Raw genomic sequence first — 21083 nt, forward strand, 5'->3', positions numbered from 1 at the left:
TCACAGATGCTTGAGAGGTGACTGGGGTGGGATGGTTGACCCCTCAGCTGTTAACTGCAGTATGGCTGTAGCTGAAGTAAAAGCCAGCAGGTAAGACTAAAACTTTTCCAACCTAGTAGCTATAAAATATATATAATTTGATAATTATCTAATTTGCATCTCGTCCTTCTTCCATTAGCCCTGAGCCTCAAACTTTATCACCTCCTCGGTTGATGGAGCTTGAGATGGAGATGGAGTTGGAGCTGGAGCTGCTGGAAGGGATGGAAGGAGACGGAGATGCCGTTTGGTCCTACCCATCCTGTCCGGATGTGGAGGAGTGTCGCTTGGGCTTGCATACCTGCCATCCGTCCGCTACCTGCGTAAACACCCCAACCTCTTACGAGTGTCACTGTGAGAGGGGCTTCACAGGAGATGGAGTTCACCACTGCAACCAGACGTGAGACTTTGCAACCACCAGATGTTATTACAGCTCAGGAATAATTATAGTACATCCCTGTAACCTATAATAATGCTTATGCTCTCTCTCAGATGTTATAATGAGTGCCGTCAAGGGAGGTGCAGTGGGAGTCCTCGATTTGAGTGCGAGTGCTCTTTGGGATGGACCTCTGATCCAGCCACTCTGGTGCTGAGCGGAGTAGAGTGTGACGTGGATTGTGGATGTAACTTTCATAGCACTTGTATTACGGCTCCAGGGATCTGTGATCAGTGCCAAGGTAAAGATACTACCTGTGTGTTAACTCTCATTGCTCCATCTTTTTAGCAAGCACTAAGCAACTGTAATTTTGTTTTCTCTTCACAGACTGGACAACAGGGCCACACTGCGAGCACTGCAAGCCTGGTAGTTTTGGCTCTGCTTTGGCAGGGGGTGAAGGCTGCATTCCCTGTCAGTGTAACGGCCATGGTGATGCTCTACAAGGATTCTGCCATAACCAGACAGGCCAGTGCTACTGTACCCACCACACCCAAGGCCCACACTGCGAGTCTTGCCTGCCCGGATACTATGGAGACCCTAGGTAAGTCTGAGAATGAGCTTGGCTTCTTCAAATTTGAGGACGGATGAAAATGTGATGTAAACCGGGGGTTTTCATTAGGGGTTGTGCTGATTTTGAGGAAAACATTCTAGGGTTTACCCAAGTAGAGAATTCCTAGTAGATAATTAAGGGTCTTATGTAGCAAAATGATTGGTAATTTTCTTAAAAAAAAAAAAAAAAGTATATACTTTTTAACCACAAATGCTCGACCTCACACATTATGTAATCACGCAGGTGTGGCATAGGCGTAACTACCGTACACTATTTAAAAAGTGAACATGCAAAGAAAGTCAAATTCACACTTTACAAAATAAGGTAATATAACAATGTCGGAAGATTTTGAAGTTGGAAGGGAAAATGAGATTGGATTTTTTCCTATCCTCCCTTTTTTTTTTTAACCGAAATACACAGACGAAGAACTGACTGGATGTTTTCCAGCATGATTATGAAATGTGTAAAGACATGCATACAGATCACTGAGCTAGTGCAAGATGAGCATTTGTGGTTAAAAAATATATAAATTTTATTTTTGAAGAAAATGACCAGTCGTTTTGCTAGATAAGACCCCTTTTCCTTGGCTGTGATCTTTTAGAGCCCTTTGAAGCTGGATTAAAACTGCAATTTGGACCTTCAACTCACTGGCCACCATTGAAGTCCACTATACGGAAAAGAAAAATCCTGGAATGCTTTCCTTAAAAACCTTGATTCCTTTGCAGCTGAAGAAAGAATGACATGAACACCTTTGATGACACGGGGACTGAGTAAATTATCAGGAAATTTTAATTCTGGAAATGAACTAATTCTTTAGTTCACCAAAAAATTGTAATCAATTGCTCTCTGTCATGTTGCTCCAAACCTATATGACTTTCTTTTTTTTTCGGTGGAACACAAAAGAAGTTATTTTAAAAAATGTTGGTAACCAAACAGTTGCTGCTTCTATACTGTGGAAGTCAGTGGGATTTTAGGCTTAATCCTAAAATGCTACACTCTGTTTTATACAATATGTAACATAAAAATTCACATTTCTCTCACAGGAACAATGGCACCTGTTTCAGGCAGTGTCAGGGTCGCTCTGTTCTGCTTTCATCTTCATCCTCTGTACCCCTGTCCCTCTCCTCCTCTCTGGGGTGGCATGGCACAGTTGGTGGCCATGGTGGACTCTCTCACTGCCTGTGGGTCCTCTCTGTGTCTCAGGATTTGGCACCATGCATGCCAGGGCAGCCATGCCCACCTGTGGCCCTGACCTGGCACCCCGATTCACACACACAATGCACAGTGAGTCAATTATTCCACATAAATTATCTGTTGATCACTCTCAAAACTGCATATACTGTATAGTCACCAGCAATATTGTGACCAGAAATGTTTGGACTTCTTTATCCAACAGAACTCCTATGTTTACGTATTTGATGGCTTGCCGCGATTTCTCAGCAACGGTGTTGTGCATTCTGACCACAACCTTATTGGAGCGTTTTGCGGCACAACGAGAATGGAGCCAATTACTGTAGAGGCTACATCAGGTACTTGTTAAAACCGAGTTAGATATAACTTTAACTATTGAAGGATAGAGGGTGAAAAGATTACTTTTTCTGTGATGGCAAAGTTGAATTTTCAGCAGCCATTAAGTCAAGTCAAGTCAAGTCACCTTTATTTATATAGCGCCTATTACAATACAGATTGTGTCAAAGCAACTGCACAGTATTTAAACAGCACAATAGTGTGTAAGTAACGCATTATTGTAACAATCAATTTTCAGTTAAAGGCAGTTCATCAATGAATTCAGTGATATCATCGTCAGTTCAGTTCAAATAGTATACGATATCGCTGGAAAGCGTCCCCAACTAAGCAAGCCAGAGGCGACAGCGGCAAGGAACCAAAATAGTCCAGTTACTCCAGTCTTCAGTGTCACATGATCCTTCAGAAATCATTCTAATATGCTGATTTAGTGCTCAAGAAACAATGTTGAAAACAAGTTCACTTACAGAATGTATATTTCCTGATAATTTACTCTTCCCCCATGTCATCCAAGATGTTCATGTCTTTCTTTCTTCAGTGGCAAAGAAATTAAGTTTTTTGAGGAAAACATTCCAGGAATTTTCTCCATATAGTGGACTTTAATGGTGGCCAACAGGTTGAAGGTAAAAATTGCAGTTTTTAATGCAGCTTCTAAGGGCTCTGCATGATCCCAGTCAAGGAATAAGTGTCTTATCTAGCGAAACGATTGGACGTTTTCTTAATAAAATAAAAAAGTATATACTTTTTAACCACAAATGCTCGTCTTGCACTAGCTATGCGATGTGTATGCGTGTCTTCACGCATTACATAATCACATTAGAAGAGTCATATGCAGTTAGATCTTTATCTGTGTACTTCAGTTCAAAAAGGTAGGGTAGGGCGAAAAACTCATGTTCGCCTCGAATTTTAAAATCGTACCTTTTTCTGTAAAGGGTGTTTGACTTTCTTTGTACGTTCGCTTTGTAAACACGGGGTCTGTGCTTCTGCCTACGTCACACGTGCATTATTACAGAATGCGTGAGGTTGAGCTAGTGCAAGATGAGCATTTGTGGTTAAAAGTGTATATAAATTAGTGGTGGGCATAGATTAATTTTTTTAATCTACATTAATCTCACTGTAATCTTGGAATTAATCTAGATCAGGGGTTTTCAAACCTGTCCTGGAGCCTCCCCTGCCCTGCACATTTTGCTTGTCTCTCTCATCTAATACACCTGATTCAAATCATCAGCTCATTAGTAGAGACTGCAAGACCTGAATTGGGTGTGCCTAATAAGGGAGACATACAAAATGTGCAGGGCAGGGGAGGCTCCAGGACAGGTTTGAAAACCCCTGATCTAGATTAAATGGCTATTTTGAATTCTGCCGAAGGCATTCAGAATATGTGTGCTACCCAAATAATGACTAAAAGTAAGTCTTTGAGAACGGGTTTCTCAAGCCAGGTGGTGCATTAGACCAGGCGCTCATCTCCTGTTTCCAAAATGCATTACAAACTGCTTGACAATTGCATTTACAACACAATTAACTATACAAACTTGTGTAACCAACTATTCCTACACTGCAAGTACTTCTGCGTAAAAGGCTGCGTGACGTGCGCGTTGCAGTTAAATACACAGGCGCGCACAGGCATGGATATCTGCATGCATAGTTGCTTGCAGATTTTTCTATGTTGCTTTTAGAAGCGTCAATTCAGTTGTTGCATATAGTTTAATGTCTTTATTTCAGGATTATCAAAGTAAATTATAACTCAAATTTGAGATTTTACTGGGGCACAGCAGATTTTCACTGGGGCATGTGCCCCAGTAAAAAGGGTCTAGCAACGCACCTGCCCTGAAGCAAACCTGGCGGCTTCATAGCTGCATCCATGGTAACACGTCTCGTTTGATGTGGTAATTTCACAGTAGGCATACACACAGGTTCGAAGACTCGTTCTCGCCCCCTACAGTGCAATTCGGCTAGGTATACATCCGCGCTAAAATATCAAGGTGAAAGTCATCATAGCTTGCGTAGTATAGACCCAGCTCCCAACCCAACTTTGAGAATAGATTAACGGCGATATTTTTTTTATCACCCGATAAGAGTCTCACGTTAACGCAGCACGTTAACGCCGATAACGGCCCACCACTAATATAAATTTGTATTTTTCTTAGAAAATGACAGATTGTTCCACTAGATAAGAGCCTTATTCCTCAGCTAGGTTCGTGTAGAGTCCTTTGAAGCTGCATTGAAACTGCAATTTGGACCTTCAACCCACTGATTCCCATCGAAGTCGACTATATGGAGAAAAATCCTGGAATGTTTTCTTTTTCAACCCTAATTTCTTTTCGACTGAAAAAAAACACATCTTGGATGACATGGGGGTGAGTAAATTATCAGTACATTTTAATTCTGGAAGTGAACTTTTCCTTTTTAATAGTTTTTTGTGGAAACATGATATATATATTTTTTAGAATCTTTGATGAATAGAAAGTTCTAAAGTACAGAATTTATTTAAAAGTGAAATATTTTGTACGTGTAAATGTCTTTGCTGTCACTTTTGATAAATTCCATGCATCTTTGCTAAATAAAAAATACCACTTTCGTAAAAAAAAGAAAAGAAAATCTTACTCACCCCAAACTTTTAAATGCCAATGTAGTTGTATATACTGTCATGATACATTACTTGATTTCTTCTGCTCTAGGGGTGGTATCTGTGTATTTTGAGGCAAATGTTACCTCAGGACGTGCTCAGGGTTTTAATGCCTCATTCTGGGTGAAGCGATGTGGAAATGGAAGCTCTGGAGAGGGTACAGCTGTCTCACATGAGTGCCAGGCAGGAGCGCAGTGTGTAAACGGGCTCTGTGAGTGTCCCCATGGATTTGGTGGTCCACAATGTGACCGTCCTGTCTGCCCAGGGAATTGTGGAGCAGAGGAAGGCAGAGGCATTTGCAACATGGTGTGTGTGACATTCTTATTTCCAGCCAGTTGTATCGTTTTAGAGCATATGTCCCTGAGTTCTCATCTTACATATTTGCATATACTTTTGCAGACCCTTGGATTGTGTGTGTGTATGGAAGGCTGGGCTGGATCAGACTGCTCTTCTATCTCAGACTCGGACAGCCTGGTTTGGGAAACGCTGCTTGACACTCAGCTCTCTGCGGTTAGATTAACTCTTTTCTTCAAGACTATAGAAAAGTTAGTCTTTTGTACTTACAAACTCTCAAATTTCGGTTTCATTTTCTCCCACAGAATAAAGCACACAGGTTCCTCCAGAGGATGGGACACTCACTGGTGTCTGGGCCACAGGGCACTCTTTGGATGTATGGAGGCCTCTCACTCTCAGAGGGCATCCTAGGAAATGTTTACAGGTATATTCCTGCACCTTTTACTTAATCTAAATGGTTTTTATACATATTTGTCTAATACATTTTTATTGGTCTAGGTATTCCGTAGCTGATCATCGCTGGACTCAAATGTTGACCAGTTCAGTGGAGGAAAATTCAATGCCCCTGTCCAGATACCATCATGCTTCTGCTCTGGTGTATAATCATGACCCGTTTTCTGGCTCACAGTCAGCCACTCACAGTTTAATGTTTGTGGTTGGTGGGGTCACAAAGAAAGGTGTTGCAAATGACACATGGTGTCTGAATCTCAGCAGTCTGGTCTGGAAACAGTATAAGGTATTACATATTGAATATCTTCACAGTGCTCTTGTGCTCCTCTTTCACTGTGTTAACTGTAAACGTGCATCTGTGTTTAGAGCTCAGTGCTTCCCCCTGTGGCTGGACACAGTCTAACAGTGCGAAGAGGCTCATCTGTGTTGCTGATTGGAGGTTACTCACCAGAGAATGGCTTTAATCATCATTTGCTTGAGTTTAATCCTCAGTCTGGGAACTGGACTATAGCACCACACACTGGAACACCCCCTACAGGTAGAGATGGAACACTGCACCTTTTCTGTCTTACAAATGTTTTACAAATTCTGTCATTTATTCTTCACCCTCATGTCTTTCCAAACCTGTGAGACCTTCTTTCATATTCAGAACACAAATTAAGACATTTTTGTTGAAATTCACTTTATAATATTACAGCTGAACCACAAATGTCACATGGACTATTTTAACAACGTATAAACTTCTTGTGTTCCTTGCTACTTCTCTGGGTTTTGAACGTGGTAGTTTTCATCTATGCAGGGTCAGAAAGCTCTCAGATTTCATCAAAAATATCTTAATTTGTGTTCTGAAGATGAATGAAGGTCTTATGGGATTAGAACTACATGAGGGTGAGTAAGTGCTTTTACACTCTGGATTCAATTCATCTTCTGTTCTTCACTTTTTCAGGTCTTTATGGCCACTCCGCAGTATATCATGAACAGACTGATGCTGTGTATGTGTTTGGTGGTTATCGTTTCCACGTTGAGGCTGTTGAACCCTCAGGAGAACTTTACAGTCTTTATTACCCCAATCTTACTTGGTCTTTACTGGTGCCCTCTCAGGGAAACAAGGTGACTGTAAAAAAAAAAACTAAATGTTGGGTCAGAATATTGAATGTAAAAGCAATTTGGCAGGTAGATGACACTAATCATCTCTCTCTTTCTCCAGCCCCTCTCTCGTTTCTTCCATGCGGCGTCTTTAGTGAAAGACACCATGGTAATTGTTGGAGGCAGGACTGGGGAAGAGGATTACAGCAACACAGTTTCTCTCTATCAGATCAATTGTAACACATGGATACAGCCAGGTAACAGTTACACAGATTCTGTATATTAAAGGATTACTCCACTTCTTAATAATTTACTCACCCCCATGTCTTCCAAGATATTCATGTCTTTCTTTCTTCAGTTGCAAAGAAATTAAGTTTTTTGAGGAAAACATTCCAGGATTTTTCTCCATATAGTGGACTTGAGTGGGGCTCAATGGATTAAAGGTTAAAAATGCAGTTTCAATGTAGCTTCAAAGGGCTCTAAGGGTGTGTTCACACTTGACGTCTTTTTTCAAACTGCCAGCGTCTGTTTTACATTATAATCCTATGGAGTAAACCGTGTTTTCAAAAAAGTCCTGAGCACTTTTTTAAATGCCGGCGTCTTTTTCTGCAGCTCAGAGCTTCTTTTCAAGTTGAAAACTTTTCTGAAGAAAACAGCTGATCACTGACAAGCGAGTAGCTACACCTGTCGTTTCCATAACAACAAGAACAACAAGGAAAAAATGGGAAAGGTGCCGGTAGATATACTTATTTTATTGTTGTGAACCGACAATCGCCTCCCCGTTTACTTCAAAAACCGTTCTGCAGCGCCGATAGCTTCTTGAGCCACACATCGACATGTACAGTAGCTCCATAGCGCTGTGGGCGTCCCTTTTTCGAGTCCCGGCTCACAGACTTTTCCCGCCCCCACCCCCTCTCTCTCTCCCACTTCGCTTCTTGTCTAAATATTGTTCAATCAAATAAAAGGCAAAAATGCAAAAAAAAAAAGAGAAAAGAGCCAGCTTCCTATTTCATCGACATTTCTGCAGCACACATGGGCTACTGTTGCAGCTGTTGTTATAGCAACAAAAAGACGCCCTCTGCTGCAAGGCTGCTAGATTTTTTTGTAACTAAAAAAGTGCCCTTGTCAACTTTTTCTTGTCAAAAAAGACACGGCCTAAACGCTTATCTAGCGTAACGATAGGTCATTTTCTTAAATAAATTAATATTTATACACTTTTTAACCACAAATGCTTGTCTTTTCCAGCTCTGCAATGCACAAATGCATAATCTGTGTGTACTCTGTGCTCTCTGATTCATCTCATTTTCTCCTCACATTCACTTTGTAAACACGGTACTTCTGCAGCGACGTAGGACAATTTTAAAGTTGGAGGAGAAAATGAGATAATACGTTTTTCGACATACCCTAACTGTATTGAACCGGAGAGCACAGAGTACGCAGAGCTAGACGAGATGAGTATTTGTGGTTAAAAAGTATATAAATATAAATTTATTTTTATGCTGGAAGTGGAGTAATCCTTTAATTATGCACTAGTCTGTGCTTACTGACAGAATGGTGTGGTCCTTTTCTTGTACTATCTAGCTTCCTCGGTGGGTGAACCTGTAAACCGTTCGGTGTCCCTGGCTATGACTGGGTGGGGTGGACGCCTGTTCCTGTCTGGAGGGTTTAATGGAGTGACGCTGGGGCGACTTTTGACCCTTTCCTTGCCCAGTGACCCCTGCATCCTTCTGCCCACCCCTGAAGCCTGTAACAGCAGCACTGGTAGCTGTGTGTGGTGCAGAGGTACCTGTGCTTCATCAGACACTGCAGAAAGGTACTACAGGAACTATTATCATCTTTATTCACAGTAGGCTTACAGTATTGAGGTACCAGGATGTTTTTTTTTCCTACATGACTATTTCTCTTTTTTTTAACAGATTGGGTTGTGCTATTGGACAGTCTACCTGTTCTCCCACTCCTCGTTCCCCAGATCAGTGCCGCCGACTCAAGACTTGCAGCGAATGTCTGGCCCGCCATCCTAAAACATTTTCCAGCCCTATTCAGGTACGATAATCACATCAAAGTTCAAAGTACTCCATTTGTGGAGTTTTTGAAGACTGAGCTATGTAGTAAATACAATACAAAGCCAAACCGTGTCTAATTAACAGATTTGTCTAGGCTTTTTATGACCAGAGAAAACAAATATACATGAATGAACAAAATAAACATGAATGAATTTCAGAAGGTATATCAAAAGAAAGAGTGCAACTTACCGAAATCCATATCTTGTCTCGTTTAATTGCTCAATCAGTGTTTCAACTGCAGAAAGATGTAAATATAACGGCTTGTAAACCATGTCACATAACGGCACATTTACCTCAGAAAAAATATATTCAGAGACCAAAAACTCGTAGTCAGCTAGAAAGATGAACTCTAGAGAGGAGCATTTTGCTAAGTATATGCACCATATAACATATATTCATTATAATTTTAACTGTAATTTATGTTTGAATAAATCCGTCAAGTTTTTATGACAGACACCATTTAAATGATTATATTTCAAAAAACGAATTGGAGTAAAAATCTATTTGTTTATTTATTGTTATTATAAAATTAATTGTAAAGTTAGTATTATAACTTTATTATTATAAAAACTTAATTGAGTTCAATGTAAGTGTTTATATATGAATCAGTTAATGTTAATCTTTAATATTATAGTAATGTATACTGTATGACTCTCATGTATATTTTATAGCATTAGTTGAGATTTTTTTCCATTGATAAATCTGACAAAAATAAATCTGTACCTGATATATATCCAAATCGGAAATCGAATTAAATCACAAGATTGTCAATTAGAATCTAATCAGGAAATTTGTGTCAAAACCCATCCCTAGTCTTCAGTGTCTTCACATGATCAGAAATCATTCTAATATGCTGATTTGGTGCTCAAGAAATTATTTTTGATTAATTGCAATGTGTCCATGCTGAATAAAATTATTTTTTATTATTTTATTTTAATTTATTTTATTAATTTCTTAAAAAAAAAAAAACATCTTACTGATCCCAAACATTGCCACACTTTCTAAGATCAATAAGATAATTAGGAACTGCTGAAAACATATGTGACCCTGGACCACAAAACCAGTCTTAAGTCGCTGGGGTATATTTGTAGCAATAGCCAAAAATACATGGTATGGGTCAAAATTATTGATTTTTCTTTTGTGCCAAAAATCATTAGGAAATTAAGTAAAGATCATGTTCCATGAAGATTTTTTGTAAAATTCCTACTATAAATATATCAAAATGTAATTTTTGATTAGTAATATGCATTGTTAAAAACTTAATTTGGACAACTTTAAAGGTGATTTTCTCAGTATTTTGATTTTTTTGCACCCTCAGATTCCAGATTTTCAAATAGTTGTATCTCGGCCAAATATTGTCCTATCCTAACAAACCATACATCAATAGAAAGCTTATTTATTGAGCTTTCATATGATGTATATATCTCAGTTTTGTAATTTAACCTTTAACCAATTTAACCTTATGACTGGTTTTGTGGTCCAGGGTCACACCATTCTGTCAGCATATATCAAGCCAATCTTATAAGTAAAGAAAGTGGCATTAAATTCTCTCCATCTTTTAGCCTGCTCTGCAGTGTAAGTGGTGCACAAACTGTCCTGAGGGAGCGTGTATCAGCAGCTCTGTTAGTTGCACATCAGAGCACGACTGCAGGATAAACCAGAGAGAGATCTTCCTCTCCAGTAACTGCACTGAGACCAGCTGTGAAGCTTCTGACTGCCCCAAATGCACAGCTTCTGGGAAATGCATGTGGACACGCCAGTTCAAACGCACAGGTAAGACAAGGTGACACAATGAGCTCTTGGATTTGTTCTCAATACTTAAGCATTCTCTTGCAAAAGTATTACACTCCCAGAGAAACTGTGTTTGCTTGGAAAAAACTTATTTATCTTCCATTACTATTTTTGCGTTCTCTTACTAAAATGTTGCATATAAACATAAATGCATAAAAACACATTATAGTTGATGTTTTTTTTTTCTTGGTTTAACCATCCAGGTGAAACCAGGCGTATCCTGAGCGTGAACCCAACTTACGACTGGACGTGTTTCAGCTATGCCTTACTGAATGTATCACCCATGCAAGTGGAGTCTTCTCCACCAATGCCTTGCCCTGAACCCTGCCATGAAATCAAAACCTGCAGCCAATGTTTAAGCTCCCGTGGCTCTGATGGAGGCTGGCAGCGCTGTGTATGGAGCATGGCACTGCAGCAGGTAACCGTTTCATGTCAATGTTGGTTCCAACTCTATTAACTTTCTACAAGAAGTACAGTCAGTAACCTTGTCACCGGTCCTCTTTTTATCCATAGTGTATGAGCCCCTCCTTTGTTCCATTGCGCTGTGAGGCGGGTCAGTGTGGCCGTTTGCTCGCAGACGAAGACTCCTGCTCTCCCCAGTGCTTTCAGCTCACTCAATGCTCCCAGTGCATTTCTAGGCCACAGTGTGGCTGGTGTGCCGTCCGTGGTGGAAACGGGGCAGGGCGCTGTCTTCAGGGAGGACTGAATGGTAGTGTCTTTATATCTTTCTGCAGATTAAACTAATAAATCATGTAAAAATACATTTCACAGATATTTATGTTTTTATGGGTTTACAATGTAATTGTCTTTCTACTCTGCAGGTGTGAATGAGCCTTTGTGCCCACAGTGGAACAGTAGTTGGTCCTTCCTGCACTGCCCAGAGGAGGACGAGTGTGCTAATGGACACCATCACTGTAACATCACTCAGGACTGCCATGATCTGGCTGAAGGCTACCACTGCACCTGCAGACAGGGCTACGTACTCAGCAGGTATAATTAACAGCTTTCCTTCTCATGCCATATCACTGACTTTCCCATGGTTGAGTTGTTCATTTATATTTTCTTCTCTCACTCTCTTTTCCAGTGTGTCGGGTCAGTGTGAGCCAGTGTGTGCTCAAGGCTGTGTTAATGGGACCTGTGTGTCTCCAGGGGTCTGTCAGTGTCACTTTGGGTTTGTTGGAGAGAACTGCTCCTCACAGTGCCGCTGTAATAAGCATAGTAACTGTAAAAGCATTTCCCAGCTGGACAACTGTCTAGAGTGCAAGAATAACACAAAGGTACCTAGACATTTTATTATTATTATTTTATTTTTACTATGGAAATATTGTTATTATATATATGATTTAAAGGCATAGATCACCCCAAAATGAAAAATACCCCATGATTTACTCATCCTCAAGCCATCCTAGGTGTATATGACTTTCTTCTTTCAGACAAATACAATCAGTTATACCAACTCCGTCCACGGAATGCATGTTTTTTTCAATATGCTGCAAAATGCAGAATCACTACATTAATACTAGCAATGCTTCGATTGATATTAGTCCACTCGAAATGCAATTCATAAGTTAAATTAAGGAATAGTGTAATGTTAAAGGAATGTTTACTTAACTGACAAAAAGATTGTTTAATAACGATAAACACATGCCATTTAAACAGCAATCATTTTATTTAACTTTTTCTGAGTCTTAGTGTGCAAATCTCGAATCAAATCATTAATGTTTGCCAAGTCAGTGAATGCATTTTAAAAACTATTTATGCGAAGTGGATTGTCTATTGGTGAACTGTCAACAAAATTCTAGCCATGGCAATATTAGTATGTAGCATATCAATTTCTTTCACAAGACTGATTTCTGACAAATAGTCGTCTATTAGAGAACTGACAGGGATCATATTTATACTTTTACATTTAGCTGTTTAATCTGCTGTTAGTTTTAAGTCCGTATTCACAGACTATAGCCTGCCCTGCTATAATGAATGTGCGTCAAAGCGGTAAAAAAACAACAAAAAAAACACTAGCATTAACGTTAACTGTTGTTGTTACTTTGATGGACTTTGATGGATTCACTAGCGAACTTGAAGTGACTTACACTTTTCTTTGAAAAAAAGCTCCTTATGTCAAGGTTCTTTTTTTTTTTTTTTTTTGCTGCCGCCATCCTCACATGTATGTCAACCAACACACCTTCTTGCACGGGGAAAAAAATCCACTGCATTTGGTGCTGCTTGTATCTGAACGCAGCCATAGCCTCTCACATGATAGCAGGGAAAGGCACAGCTAATCAAAATGTTCAAATGTGTTTTGGGTGCGGTAGGACTCAAGGAGATAACGTAATTTATCCCTTTCTGCGTGTCTAGGTTAATGTTTTTTTTTTATTATTATTTTTTTTTTAAGTGGATTAAATTATTGGTGGGGACATTTCAATGGTCGGAGGATATTGGTGGGGACACATCCCCTCCGTCCACCCTTAAAGGTTCTATCAGCGATTTCTAGCCTAAAACATAAAGTGTCAATTTCAGCTGACCTTTCATCACGATCCGCTCGCTGCCTGCCCCATAAATTGTCTGTGAAAAAAACGCGTCTCTCTTGTCAGCCTAGGGTCCGAGATATGCCAAAAAAACAATCGGCACTACCAACCTTTCCACACATAAACAAACAGTGTTCCAACCAATCAGCGTCAGGGGTTTGGTGTTGTGGACTTTCCTACTGGTGCTGGGATGTGAGGGAGGCGGAGCGAAAGTCCACAACACCAAACCCCTGACGCTGATTGGTTGGAACACTGTTTGTTTATGTGTGGAAAGGTTGGTAGTGCCGATTGTTTTTTTTGGCATATCTCGGACCCTAGGCTGACCAGAGAGACGCGGTTTTTTCACAGACAATTTATGCGGCAGGCAGCGAGCGGATCGTGATGAAAGGTCAGCTGAATTTGACACTTTGTTTCAGGCTAGAAATCGCTGATACAACCTTTAATCTACGCCCCTGAGATCATCTCTACTTCTGCTAACTTTCATATATGCATTCATTAGAGGGTGCCATAGAGGATGATATAGGCATAGCGTAAGTTTTGGCAAGAAGTAACGAAGGAGGAAAAGCAAAGGAGATAGCAAAATAAAACACTACAAATTTTCATTTCGTACTTCTAATTTGTGGTTAAAGGAAAGTGTGAGGATTTCGATATAACTCAAAAGGAGATTAGTTTTTCTTAGCTGTAAAAAAAAAAAACCTTGGTACTGAGTTTATGCTATGCCTACATCTTACATCATCTGCTGGAATGCCATTTTCTCATAAACGCATGTACAACAGTTAGCGGAAGCTAGAGATTAGGGTTTAAAAAGTCTTACACAAATGCTTTGTTTCACTTCAGGCCTTTATTAATCCCGCATAGCTTTGTGGAGTACTGTTTATGATGGATGGATGCACTTTCCTGGGCATCAAAATCTCAACAGCCATTCATTGCCATTTTAGGGCTTGAAAGGAGGACATTTTTAAATATTTTTTTTAATATAACGCAGATTGTAGTTGTCTGAAAGAAGTCAGTCATATACACCTACGATAGCTTGGGGGTGAGTAAATCATGGTGTCATTTTCATTTTTACCCCTTTAACGTGTCCTTGCAAAAAAGTATTTCTTTTAAAACAAGACGGGCGTGACAGGAGTTATACCATAGGTGACCTCTATTTTTTCTTTATTTTTAGGGTCAGCACTGTGAAAAGTGCAAGCCCTTGTTTGTGGGCTCAGCTGTGGGAGGTGGTATGTGTCGCCCCTGTCGTGAATTCTGCAGAGGAAACAGCGATATATGTCTGTCCAGTGAGGAGCACCGGAGGGCAATAGAAAATGCAAAAGACTATCCACTGGACCGTGAGAGTGTAAGCAGTTTTTTTTTTTTTTTTTTTTTTGGAATCGTATTTTTATTCTGTATACAGTATTTTTGCAGTTTTTTTTGCAGGGCCTGAGTTATTTATTGTATTGTTATTTTGCTTTCTCAGATTGAGCAATGGGCAACAGAAGGCCCTACTGAGGACAATGCTGTGTGTGTGAGCTGTCAGAACAACAGTGTGGGCAATAAGTGTGAGATCTGTCTCAGTGGCTACTTCCTGCTGCAAGGGAAGTGTGAGAAGTGAGTGCATCAAAACATTTCTTTAGGTGTTTGTCACTTTTATTCTTCCGAGATGCAATATATGCAGTTCATTATTTAAAGGGTTAGTTCACCCAAAAGTGAAAATTCTGTCATTAATTACTCACCCTCAAACCTGTAAGACCTTTGTTCATCATCAAAACACAAATTAAAATATTTTTGATGAAAATTGAGAGCTTTCTGACCCTGCATAGACAGCAACGCAACTACCATGTTCAAGGCCCAGAAAGGTAGTAAAGACATAGTTAAAATAGTCTATGTGACATCAGTGGTTCAACCGTAAATTTCTTAAGTTACGAGAATACACGCGTACACAAGAGTACCATGGTGCGACTAGCCTTGAAGACTGACACGGAAAAGAAGAAATTAAGTAAAGTCATTGTTTTTGTTTTATTTGCACACAAATTATTCTCATAGCTTCATTAAATTTCGATTGAACAACTGATTTCACATAAACTATTTTATTTTTGGGCCTTGACTGTGGTAGTTGCTGTCTATGCAGGGTCAGAAAGCTCTCGGATTTAATGAAAAATATCTTAATTTGTGTTCCAAAGGTCTTACGAGTTTGGAACGATATGAGGGTAAGAAATTAATGACTGAATTTTCAGTTTTGGGTGAACTCTCCCTTTAATTAGACTGCCAAAAGTTTTTACAGAGAATTGGAAAACCTGTAAGCAGTTGCATTCACAAGTATGTTATAGATAAGAAAATGTCTCCATTTCAAGGGATTTCACATCACTTTGTAAAAAATACTTTTACAAAGGGATGTTTTACTGCCAGTTAAACTGGATCTAACATCAGTATTTCCATTCCTTAAAACTGTTTGTTTGTAGATGTCAGTGTAACGGCCATGCAGACACCTGTAATGAACATGATGGCACTGGCTGCCCCTGCCAGAACAACACTGAAACCTCATCCTGTCTGAGCAGCCCACAGAATGACCGTAAAGAGTGTTACAGACAACAGGTAATGGCCAGTTCGTAAGAACATTAAACAATATTTCACAAAAAGACCTTGTATAAAATCCTGTTAATTCTTCTCTTAGTGTGCGAAGTGCAAAGATTCATTCAACGGCAATCCAGTTAACGGGCGGCAGTGTTACCGGCAGTTCAACGTGGACAACGAATGCTGCTTCGACCCCACGTCACAAGTCAACTGCTTCCACGAGCCTAACATCCGCAATCTGCTCAGAGGCCGCACTGTGTTCTTTTCAGCCCAGCCCAAGTTCACAAACGTAGACATCCGCGTCACCATTGACGTTACGTTTGGAGAGGTTGAGGTTTATGTGTCTAATTCTCACGATACCTTCATTGTGGAGGTAGACCGGCAGAGTGGTGTACACACCATCAAGATCGAGGATGAGGCCTCCTCTGCGACCACTTCACGTGGAGAAAAGGAGGTTCCTCTCGCTCCACCGTCCCCCATGAAGGTGTTCGCAAACTCCTCATCAGCGTTACTCGGCACACTGCAGTCGACAAAATCGCACGGGACAGAACGTGAGATACGCGAAGAACGAACCGAAGGTCTCATAACCTACATCACCGTGTGGAAGCCACAGACAGTGTTAATTGTACGTGGTGTACGAGACCGTGTGGTCATCACATTTCCGCACGAAGTGCACTCGCTGAAGTCTAGCCGCTTCTACATCGCCCTGCGTGGTGTAGGCACAGATACTCATAACGGAGAATCCCAAGGCCTCCTCTTTCTAAGACAGGATCAAGCCCACATTGATCTGTTTGTCTTTTTCTCCGTCTTCTTCTCCTGCTTCTTCCTCTTCTTGTCTGTCTGCGTTCTGCTCTGGAAAGTCAAGCAGTTCTTAGATTTCCGCCGTGAGCAGAGACGGCACATTCAAGAGATGACCAAGATGGCCTCTCGCCCGTTTGCCAAACTCACCGTCTATTTAGAGCCCGAGGAGCCACAGCTGGTTTACTTGCCTTCGGCTGGAGGAGGCAGCGCCGTATCCCTGGCCCACGTCCGAACAGGCAAGCTCGGCGGCATGGTAATGGGCCAGAGAGGACGACCCGGAGCTCTGTCCTACAAACATGACCCTGGCACAGGCACCGTCACTCACCACCACCATCATCTCGCTCTGAGTGGAGGCAACAACGGGCAGCACCTTCCCCTGCACTACCTGAATGCTCACCATTATGCACCCAGCTCGACGGCCAACACGACCTCGCATCACCACCACCATCATCCGTCCTCACACGGCAGCTATCAGCATTTCTGCCGCTCTGATCCCTTCCTGTCCCAGCTTATGGGATTTTCGTACTCCTCCTTCAAAGTTGGTCCGATCACTCTAGAGCCCACTGATGACGGGATGGCAGGGGTGGCCACCGTGCTCATACAGCTGCCAGGAGGCATCCTTGCTCCCAACCGGGCCTGCTTGGGTTCAGCGCTCGTCACTTTGAGGCAGAATTTGCAGGAGTACTGTGGACACGGAGGAGCGGGAACTCATCCTGGCGCCGGAGGCGGCCGAAAAGGCTTGCTGGGCCATCAACATTTAACCACCATGGCCATGTGAAGTGATTTAAGTAGGAGAATGTGACTGAAAAGGAAAAAACAATCAAGAGTTTTCATGAGAGAGAACAGAAAGGACAAAGGAAGTTGGAGTTCGCACAAAAAAAATTGAAAATTGTCATCATTTAATCACCCTCATGTTGTTCCAAACATGTATGACTTTCTTCTGTGCAACGCACAAGATTTTTTAAATAACCATTTTTGACCATTCAATTAAAAGTCAATGGGGTCCAAAACCAAACAACATTGGACCCCATTGACTTTCATTGTATGGTTCCACTGGTTTTGAATGACATGAAGGCTGAGTAAATGTTGGTTTTCATTTTGGCTGTTGAGAGTTTCAAAAGGGATGTATTTATTACGAGAGGAATAAGGTGAATCATAGGAAATGTGATTTGTACATATACTGTAATTATTAGATGTCGTTTACTTGTTTATCACTCCTAAAAAGCTCCATTTTGACTTAAGGCAGCAACCTTTATGCAATGCACTACTCGTATCTCCATGCTTTGTTGCTGCGTCCTTTTGTCCTATATACACTACTGAAATCAGCTGGACGGGTTGGCGACTACGGCATGACATATCGACCGGTGAAAAAGCTGGAAAAAGTTGTCTTTGCAGCTGAAACAATGTGCTTTATATTCTCATGTGACAATCTGAACTGCCATCCAAACCAAGAGACGGTGCAACATGTCCGCTTGAATGTGCAAAACGTTGATTGTCTGCAAAAATAACGGGCACAGATGTTGTATAAAACGTAGTTGTATTGCTTTTGTTACTGGTATTTTGTCATGGCTGTGATTGGTCGATGCTTCCTGTAATATAGCAGATTTGAATCTAGTCAATAGGTCTGTTTCATGGTGAGCCATTGGCTTATTTTTATACATATTCATTCAGACTGAAGATGCATTTCACTGTCAATCAACGGCTTATGGGTTAACGTTCTTTGTGTTTGCATTAATGACATGCCTTTACTCACTTTGCCTTGACCAGACGTTAATATAACTGTGTGACAGAATCCTCACACTCTTTTTGTATTCAATTTAGGATTGAATTTCTATTTGAGTTTAGGCCGTTAATCTTTACTTAGTGCTGCAATTGTGTGTGTATATATATATGAAGGAATAAGCTGAGGGCCCAGAAACGTTACATTTTTTCCACATTGTGTAGGAAATGAAGGATACTACCTTTTTTTGGTCCCCCTTCTTACACTACACTTACTTTCATTTTCGTAGGAAAGCTTACAGCATGTATTAACTTTTTTGCTAATGTTTTATTATTTTCAGATGATCAATGAAATTTGTCACCTAAGCTGGTTTGCTGCAGCATTTTAATTTTGATTTCAGTGATGGGCCATGTTTAACCAGATATATGAGATCTGTTGAACAAAAAAGTGCAATGGAAATTTTAAACGTTAAAATATAGTATGCTCCTGGTGAGACACTATAGGGTTATGAAATGAAGAGAAGAAAACACTACAGTTTGTTACAGTATTGCCATTTATATGGAGATTCCGTTGTTTCGCTTTTTTTGTTTTGAGGATGGACTGTTATTTTCTAAGCGTAGTCTGATTGGTATTTATGTAGGTTGATGTAGAAAGTTACATTTCCTCTTTTTTTTGAAACGTGTTCATTTGACATTGTTTATTTAATGTAAATAATAGAAACAGGACAGGAGAAGCCATATGTTTATCTCGGATTCCACTCCAGAGAAAGCAATTTTAAGCTAACAGTTGGTTGATTTGTTAGGTTAAAGCAGAAAAAGTGATTGTGATATAAATTATGCGCAAGACCAAAACAGATTTGGGTTTGAATATGGTAAAGAAAGCTTTGTGTTCTTTTCAGACGTTTTCAAATGCTTTTACAGTTTTTACTGTGGTTGATGCACATGCCTTTGATGCTTAACAGCGGTTTGTCCATAATAAAATATCATCCATTAATGGTTACCAGGGGTGGTTGTGTTGTCTTTGTTTTTGTACCTGACTTTGCACTTACTTCTTCCTAAAATGTAGTATGTATTAACTGATTACTGTAATCTGGATTATGTAATCAGATTCCAAATATTAAGTACTTGTTTAAATTACATTTTAAAATACTCGTAATCAGATTACAGTTACTTTTTATGGATTACATATTGTTTACAAGAGCAATACATTAATCATAATTTATTGATTCTCCATAATTCCTCTTTTTCATATTTGAAATTTTCCTTTCTAAAAGTAGCCTACTGCTTATATACACTCAAAAAGTCTTTTTGTGACATTCACACAAAGATCAGTCATCGTTCAGGTGGTGACACAGCATTTGACCTGGATTTATAAAAATCATTTCAGGTTTAAGAAGGGTTTCAACGTTGCATAATTTACTGAAGATTTTTTTATTTGTATTCTCACTGTAGGTTATTTACTCATGTATAGTATTACTTTGTCTTTGAAAGTTTTTTTGTTTTTCAAACACATTAAAATGCACAAATTTACAAACATCTGATCCTCTTTCATCTAATATATTTACTTGAAATACCCTGAGATTTTAAAATAAATTATTTAAGAATTCTCACATTTGCCTGTTCATGTTTCTCTGATATTGGTTATGGTCACATGACATGCATGTAAACAAATAAATCATCTCATTTTCATTTTTTTGTTTTATTTTGATTGATTTTAAAATTATTTATTTTAATTTAACATTTCAATGATTTTAAACTGGTATGACTTTTTTTATTTTTTATTATTATTAGCCTTTCATTAAACTCATTAACTCTCTGCAGTTTCTTCACAAACACCAAATAATCTACCCAGCTTTGGAAACAAATAATAAAGTCTGGACAAAAATATTTCAAACCAGGAAGACTTGAGAAGTGTAATGTTGTTGTTTTCATGGTTATTAGTGTTTGTTTATATAATGTAGGGATTTCCAAATTAATTTTTTGTCAACCAAACTTCTGAGGAAGTTAACATTTCATATAACATATAACACATTCACATTCGTTTACAGTTCTCTGATGGATAGTGGTCACATGAACATGCAGATAAAGAAATATAAAAAAATATTTCTTTCCCTGCTGAAAAAAACAATAAAAACCATTACAGAAATTCTAATGGTTTCCACTACAAATACCATTACAAACCATTAAAAATGGTTTCCTGTAGTGTGTTTTGGGACATATTCCATTAGGATATAGTGCTTGTAACAAGCCACCAATAGAAGGCGACCAATTACCAGTAAAAACCAACAGGGTCCATTACAGTTTCCATTAAAACCAGTACAAGTCCCTTTATAACCAGTAAAACAATTACACATTTTGTGATGGTGTCTATTGTTTATGTTTTCATTTTTATTTTAAATTTTTATGATTTAATTAATTATTCACTTTTTACTAACCCACAAACCCACTACAGTTCTTACATTATGCCCAGTTTGGAAAACCCTGGTTTAATGTAATGTTTAAAGTAGTAGTTTACTTTCAGAACAAAAATTTACAGGTAATGTACTCATCCCCTTGTCATCCAAGATGTTCATGTCTTTATTTCTTCAGTCGTAAGGAAATTATGTTTTTTTGAGGAAAACATTTCAGG

General features: G+C 39.5%; 1 protein-coding gene across 1 annotated transcript in view; it reads left to right on the top strand.

Annotated features, from left to right (window-relative positions):
• The window catches only part of megf8 (multiple EGF-like-domains 8), a 34720-nt gene extending 15266 nt beyond the window's left edge, over window positions 1–19454 (top strand). Inside the window, exons 20-43 of the mRNA XM_073846825.1 lie at window positions 7–90; window positions 179–436; window positions 529–713; window positions 800–1013; window positions 2066–2306; window positions 2419–2551; window positions 5225–5478; window positions 5572–5682; window positions 5772–5890; window positions 5965–6202; window positions 6283–6454; window positions 6863–7026; window positions 7124–7259; window positions 8584–8815; window positions 8919–9045; window positions 10628–10838; window positions 11060–11274; window positions 11370–11565; window positions 11678–11846; window positions 11941–12133; window positions 14550–14720; window positions 14841–14971; window positions 15823–15955; window positions 16035–19454. Of these exons, the coding sequence (XP_073702926.1) occupies window positions 7–90; window positions 179–436; window positions 529–713; window positions 800–1013; window positions 2066–2306; window positions 2419–2551; window positions 5225–5478; window positions 5572–5682; window positions 5772–5890; window positions 5965–6202; window positions 6283–6454; window positions 6863–7026; window positions 7124–7259; window positions 8584–8815; window positions 8919–9045; window positions 10628–10838; window positions 11060–11274; window positions 11370–11565; window positions 11678–11846; window positions 11941–12133; window positions 14550–14720; window positions 14841–14971; window positions 15823–15955; window positions 16035–17513 (5566 nt within the window). The 3' untranslated portion in view covers window positions 17514–19454. The remainder of the gene's footprint in view (window positions 1–6; window positions 91–178; window positions 437–528; window positions 714–799; window positions 1014–2065; window positions 2307–2418; window positions 2552–5224; window positions 5479–5571; window positions 5683–5771; window positions 5891–5964; window positions 6203–6282; window positions 6455–6862; window positions 7027–7123; window positions 7260–8583; window positions 8816–8918; window positions 9046–10627; window positions 10839–11059; window positions 11275–11369; window positions 11566–11677; window positions 11847–11940; window positions 12134–14549; window positions 14721–14840; window positions 14972–15822; window positions 15956–16034) is intronic.
• The last annotated feature ends 1629 nt before the right edge of the window (window positions 19455–21083 follow it).

This window comes from Garra rufa, chromosome 9, assembly GCF_049309525.1.
Source record: "Garra rufa chromosome 9, GarRuf1.0, whole genome shotgun sequence".
Lineage (NCBI taxonomy): Eukaryota > Metazoa > Chordata > Actinopteri > Cypriniformes > Cyprinidae > Garra > Garra rufa.